The following is an 8,954-nucleotide window of genomic DNA, read 5'->3' on the forward strand; positions in this document are numbered from 1 at the left end:
AAGTAATCTAATGAGTTCTCGTGAGAGCATAGGTTTTTACCCGTGCTTTCCTTGGCGTTAGCTAAAGGGACTCTCTAATATGTTGATCGCCCCGCTGAATTGTATGCGATGCAACGCTGAAGCGGCTTAGAAAAGGGAAAGGGTTCCGGAACAGCGGCAGGGATAGGTGCGGGGCGGAAGAATGAGCGCGCACAGCTTGCTCGCATGGCTGCTCCGTGACAACGACCAACAAAATATAACACTCCTTATCTTTCACTTTAGAGCAGCTGTACCGGCTTTCGAGTTCGCACACCGACTCGGAACACGAAGTCCGAACACGGACTCGGATAGCGTGACAATTGTATAGAATCTGGTTTCCTTCGTGTTTTATAGCACTGTAACACATGCTACATTTGCCACCACATTCTTTCTTCTAAAATGAACAATAATGTCTGTGGTTTGACGTGTCGAAACCACTATATGATGGGGCACGCCGCACTGGAGGGTTCCGGAAATTTTGACCATCTGGTGTTCTTTAACGTGCACTGACATCGTGTGGTATACACGGACCTCTAGCATTTCGCCTCTATTTAAATGGGACCGCCGCGGCCGAGATTCTTCACTCAGAAAATACGCCTTGCCTGCAAATGTACATTTTCTCTTTGTTTGTTAGCAATTACCTGTCTATGTATAATGACCCATTGAAAATTTTGGCTATAGTTTGGAAGAAGGCTCCCTCTAAGTAGTACTTTACGACAAGAATTTTTCAGAGTGGTTCACGATTGAAGAAGGTAGGAGAAATCAAAATATTGCTTTGTCATGCCACCCGGAGGCACCCGGTTGCTCCTCCTTGACCTCGTTTATAGGGTCAGCAAGCGACATTCCACCATCTCCTAAGCGCACCTCTTGTGAGAGACGCCTTTAAGTAAGAATCCTGGTGAGAGGCCCTACAAGCAAGAACCCATTTGTTTCCTGCGATACCCGTTCGGTAGCGTTTATGTGTACTTTTGACATAACTATCAGCGATGAAGGTTAGCGACGTCTATATACGGCACAATTAGTGCGTCAGAATGTTCCAAGCCAAGATCGCACTTTCCACTCGGTATTCCGAAAGGTTAAGGATCCGATATACTCAGCTGGCCAGTTTGGTTTTCACCATACAGGTTCACCGGCGTTTGAGCACCGTGTAACGTGCGTCTCTCCGTTCGGCGCTCTTCGATCTCATTGTGGTATGGCCCGCGGCCACCCTTTCAGTGTGCTCTGGAGTACGCAGCCCGGGCACTCTGCGTCGGGTCTGGTGCATCCCGCGGTAACGAGAAAAGTGGCCAGCTAAGCGAGAAATAATGGAAGCCGCTTGTTGGAAGCGCGTTCCCGCTGTGCACCGCGGCGCGTGCAGCAGCCGCCGCATCGCGATTAATCCGCTCGGCCCATCTCGGTCGGTTCGCGCTGCCTCGAGGGATATGCACCGCGGGGCAATCACGCGGCGCTCGTAAATTCGCCAACACATCTAAGTCGTAAAACGAGAGGTATACGCGCAAACGCAGATTTATGCGCCGAGGAGAATGGCGTGGTTTGGTACGAGTGCGAGAAGCGCCCACTCAGCTGTAGCCACCATATATGGAGTTTCTTGTTTGGTTGTAATAAACGAGGAACTGCCAGGATCGTTCGCTCCTTGAAAAGAAGCGTTGTGGCGATGGATCTCGCCTCGACTGTCGTCATAAAATGGCCCCGCCCATCGAAAAAGCTTGAACGCGCGCAAACCATCTAGTAAATTGCGAAATTCTCGCACGCCACTACATGCTCCAGCGCTTCACGGAGGAACCTTTGGTGTCTTAGCGTCAATCTCGACTCAAGAACCCAACTTACACGAATAATCGCATCCGCCGGCAAGACAGCGGGCGCGAAAGCAGTCTGTGCAGATTGCTGTGGGAGCAACGGAAAGGCTGTGCCCCCGACTCTTGTGCGAAAAGGGTACACCAGGGCGATGATGTTACGAGTATCTATTTTAACTGCACTGACCAGAGCTTTAATTTTCGTGTACAACGCCGGAGCGATATTTAGCGTTCTGTGAGGAAGTTCATTGAATAACAATAAGCTAACCAAGGTCGTTGTGTGCGTTATAGTATACATATTCCTGATACGCTGCACTCGGTAGATTGCGCTTGGGCGATGGAATTCGCCTCTTCAATGCAGTGGCACTATCGGATTGTCACATTGTTTTCGTTTAATAGAATATAGATAAAGGCCTCAGACATCGTCGTACCCTCTTGTTGTGCGACTGCAGTTCTGAACTGTCCCTCGGCTGCGCAGAAAATAGAAATACAATGGAAATGTACTAATAGAAGAGATGAGAAAGTCGCATTAAAGTGGCATCTTTAACTTAGTTACCTGTCATGATAGCGTAGCAGCTGAAGTGTAGCGCTGGGAAACTCGAGGACGTGGGTTCGATTCCCGCCTACGGCAACTGCATTTTGATGGGGACGAAATGCACACCTGTGCGCTTGGATTTAAGAATGTTAAATACAAAATAATCGGTGGAATGCAGCATCGTAATTTTGTGTTGAATACTTCCAATTTACGCGTGTGACATCTTGTATATATACATGCTCGGAAAAATCAAGTGAGGTAATTTTTGCTTCATTTCATCAGCCGATATTTTCAAAAATCTAATGACGCAGTGCTATGTTGTTTTTCGACTGTAAATCTTATTGCTTTCTGCATTATCTATAGCGCTGCTTTTCAAAGATATTTTCTCTCTGTAACGGTGAAAAAGCCGAAGAGCGCGTGCGATGGGAGCGCGCTCCGCTCGGCGACGCCGGGAGTTACGAGTATGACGCATCTCGTTCGAACGAATTAGGAAAGCCAATCAGGAAGTGTGTCGTCAGCACTGTCTGCCACGCTGAAGCCAGGCTGGCACAGGAGTGCACGGCTGCCATTCTGTTCCTCTCCTGAAGAAAGTGTACGTAGCGAGACTGCTTCCAGACACTGTGGAGATGACGAGACAGGCGGCGGAGCAGACCGGTGACCAAACGAGAGGCCGACTTCGACTGGCGGATCAAAGCTTGATCGACAGAGGCTACGCGATTTCCTGCGTGGCGGCCACCACACTGCGATACATCCGTAGCAGCATCCACGGCGACACGAGAGGAGCCAGTGCCATGTGGATGCCTCACGCAAGGGATCACGACAGAGATGGTGGGTCCCGTTATGAATCATATTAACGAAAAATTGCTCAATCATGACGTAACTCTTACACAACTACACTCGGGCACTCTAAGGAAAAATAAAGTATTTGGGGAGTATTTCTGCCATACTACAATAATCGTCATCTGGCTTGCTCACGTTTCCTTTCTTGAAAACCCGGCTTTCGTCACTTTCCTTTCAAGAATATATGCTACGTCACGCTGATAACGCGCGCGCCGTTCGTATCCGGGAAGTGCCGGGGCCGCGGCGACAACGCGAGGAAAGTACGCGAGGTGGATGACGATTATTGTTGTGTGGCAGAAAAACTCCCCAAATACTCGTTTTTAGATGCGAAGCATCTTTTGCTCGGGGCGGTGTGCGGTGGTGGCATCCGCGCTCCACTGCACATGCGCGTCCCCTCCCCTTCTCTCTTCTCTCCTACGCTTAACCCCCCCCCCCTCGTCGCCTCATTCTCTCCTGCGACGAGCAGGCGGCAGCGACGCCTCCGGCGTCTTGACGTGGCACGAGCGGCCGATGGCCGCCTCTGCTTCTGTGGCTCTAGACGCGGGGCGCTCGTGCTCTCCTTCACCCCGCTGAAGAATCCCACGACGACACCAATAGCATGGACTGCAGAGAGGTAGACGCACATGATCTTGCGACTTTGCGGGAGTTGAATACCTCGGACACCGGCAGGTCCACGCAGCAGGAGCTGGATGGAGACTGGAAGACAGTGCTGATTCTACGCCAGAGGAAGACTACGCGCGTCGTGTCTTCCCTCTAGCCTGGCCGTTAATTCTCACAGGGCGTGCGGGGAACGTCGACAGGCGCGCGAGAGAGAGGCAGCGTAGGAGAGGAGAGAGAGGGGGAGGGGACGCGCATGCGCTGGCCCTCATCGCGGCGCTGCGCAGGAGAGAATTTCGGCATGTCGAGCCCGCATTTCAGAGGAGCCAACCGAGGCAAGCGCTGGACTGAACGCGCGCAGCGCTCAGCCATTTGAAGGAGAGGAGACTAGAGGAGGAGAGTAGCGTACGCGCCGTGAGAGCAGAAGCGAGAACGCAGGAGAAGCGGAAGCAGGTGCTGGTAGAGAAGTGGAGAGAGTAACGCGCAGCTGTTGGAGAGAGGGAAGGAGGAGAGTCGCGCATGCGTAGTGTGAGTGCGGACCACAACGCTGCGTGCGGACGACCACGCCGCGTTACATACCCCCGAGCAAGAGATACTTCGCATCTAAAAAATTACACCATCTCCCGCTCAAGCGAACCATCTCCCCACTGCTTCGCATCCACACATAGTTCCCTTTAGCGGGAGATGGTGTAATTTTTTTCTTCGAGTGAAGGAAAAAATCGAGTATTTGGGGAGTATACCTGCCACGCAACAATAATCGCCATCTGCCTTGCTCGCGTTTTGTTTCTTGAAAACCCGGCTCTCGACACTTTCCTATCGAAAATGCTATATCATGCTGATAGTGTGCGTGACGTTCGTGATCGGAAAGTGTCTGGATCGCGGTGACAACGCAAGGAAGGCACGCGCGGTGGATTACGATTACAGCTGCGTGGCAGAAATACTCCCTAAACAGTCGATCTTTTCTTAGTGTGCAACTGCGTCAGTAAGCCTAGAGAAGCAGCTAGCTGGTCGACGATTGCAGGGCACCACATTGTGTTTTTATTGCGGTAGCAACTATATGGACACTCTCGACAGGTTTTTTTCCGTCGCCGTCATGTTCCGTATAAAGCCCAAATTGATATTATCCTCCCCGCGAATCGCATGTTCTACCCGCGGGTCAAAGCGCGCGAGCGAGGGCGACGAACGCGGTTGAAGCAGAGATGAAAGGAGCCGGTCCATCTCCGTCGCTCGGAGGGCGCATGCGATAACATCCCCCCCCCCCCCGTGTTAGACCTGCCATCGAATGCTGCTCAAGAAGAGAGGAAACGTCCCGCCAATCTTTAATGAGCATGAAGGGACGCGGGTGGTAGGGAGGTTTCGCTCGAGCAGCAACTGTGAACTTTGGTTTTAAGGGCGCGGTCCCGATCACTGGCGCGCGCGCTATCTCGGCGGCATCAGCGGAAGGCTCCTATGCTGCGCTCTCAACGCGAAGAGACTGTGCGAAAAGCGCATCTCTCCCTGGAGCGGCCGTATTCTCTTACACCAGCGTTTTGTAGAGTTACGTTAGATCGTATCCAAAAGAGTTGGCTGCCAGCCTTACTTCGTGTAACCTTACAATTTGTTTCTATCGCATTCATTGCTTCACCGTCGCGGTGAAACTGATTTTTTTAACACGTGGCCATTTCGCACTTGCCAAACACGCTTTTGCAAGCGTGTCATTTTTCTTCTGCAATTGTTCATCCACAATGCTTTCACATGCACTGGGGACGTTAGTGATGAATGAACAGGCCCCCTTCACACTATGCAGGTAATAGTGCTAGGAGTCCACCATCCCTAGTCCAAGAAGCCACCTGCTCCTGTCTACTACCAGCTGTTTGCCTGCACCTACGTCGAGCCTACGAGCTGCACAGCAGAGTGAGTGATGCACCGATGGAAAGCTGGAAAGGAGCAAGTGGCTATCGGGAATTTCAGTTTCACCGACTGGCCAAGGAAGCTGTTGTGGTTATATCGCACTTCTCCAACGAGTGAACCCTACGCTGCAGCGAAGGGCCTCCTATATTGCCTCATTTCCGGCCTGTTCACCAGCGATCTATATTTTTTTTTAATTTGTAGAGCCAGTGTACGATACTGTAATATCTTATCGTTTTTTGAACACTCCCAATAAAATACTTTTTAAGCATCATCTCAACCGTTTAATTCGAAAAATACCCTTTGAAATATTTTTGGCTTGATTGTATTTGCGTCCGAGTAAACGACGGTGCGCGCTTGCTAGCTGAAGCATAGTATAGGTACAGGCCGCACGTTTTGACCGGGTAAACCTTAAAATACAGAGCGGCACCCATTCTCTGTCATGTAACGAATGCGTAGTGGTGTCCACATATTATCGTAATTTCTGTAGTATCGGTCAGAAAACGGCACGCATTAAATTTTCTGCATCTCTCCTGGGGCCTTTCATTCATTTCCCTTTTTACGCACAGCAGAATTAGTCCAAGCAAAACATTGTTCGTTTTGTTCTTGTCCACGAGAGGAATTAGCCACAATGCGTTCAGCGTGGCTAATCCCCATGGTTGACTAACAGAACTTCTTTATACAGGAACTCGTGCAAGGAGCCCGCCTTCCCAGTTCCAGTATGTGTCCTTCTCCTGTGTCCTAGCGAGTGTTGGCCGGCATTTCCGTCGAGCCTACGAGATGCACAGCAGCCCTGAAGCACAAATAGAACACGGGAAATGAGGAAGTGGTTCCAGGGAACTTCTGCTGCACTGTGAGCGCAAGCAGACTTTCGAGACGGGAATTCACTTCTCGGAATATCGGGTGCTATACGCTAACCACAGCGGTCAGGTTAATAGGCTCATTTTCGGCCTGTTCAGCGATTTTATACCACTGAATATTTATGCAAGCTGTGTAAGCAGCCGTTGTTGGTGAACGTTTTTCTATAGTATTAATAAATCCCAATTTAAGCGTCATTTGTGTCTTATTGGTTGATATATATTTTCCATTTGGGCGTATTCACGCCAATGGGGCGCGCCTGTTTCGTCCACTTAGCAAAAAATACGAACTTCCCTTCGCGCCATACAAACTGCGGATGACGTGTGAGCTTTTCATCGCAAGAATTAATGTGGTACAGGCAGTAGAAGGCTACAGTCAAATGCAGTAAGCCTGCTCACTCCCTCCTGGAGCCTTTCGGCCACTTGCCTATTCGCACAATTACGCTTTTAGACTTCCGGGAAGGGCTGACGCTGGCAGAAGCTATTTTTATTATGTTTTTTTTTAGCTTGTTTTATTCATATATCACTTCTTTGACGCGTAAAAACAGCATAATTAACCGTTCACAAATAGCACAGAAACTATTGAGACGAGCGAAGTGCTTTCCCGGGCCGTACTTTTGTGCCGATTTCGTCACGTCGTTCTTTCGTGAAGTTGAACGCACCAACTGGTCAGGTGTAATGCCTTATCCCGTCACTTTCCCACTTCGCATTGTAACCGCATCACAATTTGGCGTCACTCTCTCGAAGTTATCTACCCACGAGTAAATTTACTAAGGCGATTCCAAAGTCTGGTGTCATTTTAGGGGCGAAGCTCCTCTTAGTCTAACCTTGTCACGTCTCCGTTGTCCGGCGTAACCACCTTTGCAAACTGCCCACTACTTCGTCTTTGCAAACATCCCACTACGATCCATCAGCGATCCATTACTTCACCGACCATAAAACCGTTATAATGAAGGGGAAACGGAAGCCACCTTTGCAAACTGCCCAGAACTTCGTCTTTGCAAACATCCCACTACGACCCTTCACCGACCATAAAGCCGTTATAAGGAAGGGGGAACGGAAGCCACGTCTAGCTACCGCTTACGATAAATTTCTTGTATAAATATATTCAGTGTTTTTCACGTCTTTGATGATGTACTGGGCTATCGCTTTGATTACTGCTGGGCGAAACCACTGAAGATTTCACGGTGTAACGATGATTGCTTCAGGAGCTTCGCCCAAGCTCTTCATCATTCACCCGTGGATATGCTGTGAATTTTTTTGACTAAGGTAACTGCTCGCTGAGTTACGATATCTTGATATTTCTTATCACTCTCAAGGCTGCAGTCAAGCCAACCAATTTGCCTAGTTCACGAGCTGTCGTTTGAGCTTAGTCTGGATGACCACGGTAGCTTTCTTTTTTTTCCTTTAGTTTGAAGGTAAACACCGCTCATGATGACGATAGTTTTTCGTTGAGTATAGGTAATTGTGGAGTAGGTAACTTTCGCGGAGTTATGAATGACCTATACAGCTTCTCTATTATGTTTTTTTGAGTGATTTTGTCTCCGCAATGGCGAAGGGCACATGCAGCGAAGACGATGAAGACCACGCGCGTTCTGAGCGGGAGGCGCGAGGCCACGCTGGGAGCCGCAGATTATGACGCAAAATCTTCAGAAGGCTGGAGTAGGCATTTTTTCTCATCAGCTTAATTGGTCTTTTGCGCTCCGTTTGCCTGACTTCACGCCAATTTATCTTGCAAAATTCCTGGCTACTACATTGGCTCTTCGGAAACTAAATTCTCGGCAATCAAAAGCTATTATTATTTCGGATGCTTTATCTGCTTGTACACATTTAACGTCCGCAAAGCAGTCTCCTCTTCTACGGATATTTTGGTCTCTTGTACCGCGTAGCCTATCAGAAGTTCGGTTTCTTTGGGTCCCCGGGCATGCTGGAATTGCACTAAATGAAACCGCTGACTCGCTCGCTTCGGCATCGTTAAATTTCCCGGTGGTACTAGTAGCTCCACAGTTTTCTTTTATTACTGCTGAACGATTCAAACGCCTATTAATCTTAAAAATCAACGAAACATCGCTCCTACAATCTGAAGAATTTCGGCACTTGCAATTCACATGGAACACCGCAAACTGCCTTTCCCGTCAATGTGAGGCGACCCTAACAAGCTTTCGCTGTAGAGTTCCTCGGTTAAATTATTATCTCCACAAATCAGGATTTTCATTAACTAACCTATGTGCAGTTTGTAATGAACCGGAAACAATAGATCACTTTCTTCTCACATGCCGCCGTTTCGCCTCACTGTGCCGAATAATTCTTGAGAGACCGATTGGCATGCTCGGATTGGCAGTTGATACACCCACCCTTTTATCGTTTGGAGCCAGTCAGCTGGGTGCGGGCCGCAGTGTTATTCTGTCAACGCTACATAAATTCATT

At 49.2% G+C, this 8,954-nt stretch overlaps 1 protein-coding gene across 1 annotated transcript; it reads left to right on the forward strand.

The window, feature by feature from the left end:
* The first annotated feature begins 2,915 nt into the window (after nucleotides 1-2,915).
* LOC119388173 (uncharacterized) lies at nucleotides 2,916-5,938 on the forward strand. The gene is made up of 2 exons (XM_037655828.1): nucleotides 2,916-3,174; nucleotides 5,570-5,938. The coding sequence occupies exons 1-2, from the start codon at nucleotides 2,973-2,975 to the stop codon at nucleotides 5,788-5,790; spliced, it is 423 nt and encodes a 140-aa protein (XP_037511756.1). The 5' UTR covers nucleotides 2,916-2,972; the 3' UTR covers nucleotides 5,791-5,938.
* Nucleotides 5,939-8,954: the final 3,016 nt, after the last annotated feature.

This window comes from Rhipicephalus sanguineus, chromosome 1, assembly GCF_013339695.2.
Source record: "Rhipicephalus sanguineus isolate Rsan-2018 chromosome 1, BIME_Rsan_1.4, whole genome shotgun sequence".
Lineage (NCBI taxonomy): Eukaryota > Metazoa > Arthropoda > Arachnida > Ixodida > Ixodidae > Rhipicephalus > Rhipicephalus sanguineus.

Excerpts from the sequence above, each read along its gene's own strand:
- LOC119388173 (XM_037655828.1), top strand. The coding sequence starts at position 2,973 with ATGACGAGACAGGCGGCGGAGCAGACCGGTGACCAAACGAGAGGCCGA. Across the intron at positions 3,175-5,569 it reads AAGGGATCACGACAGAGATG|GTAATAGTGCTAGGAGTCCA; the intron begins GTGGGTCCCGTT and ends CACACTATGCAG.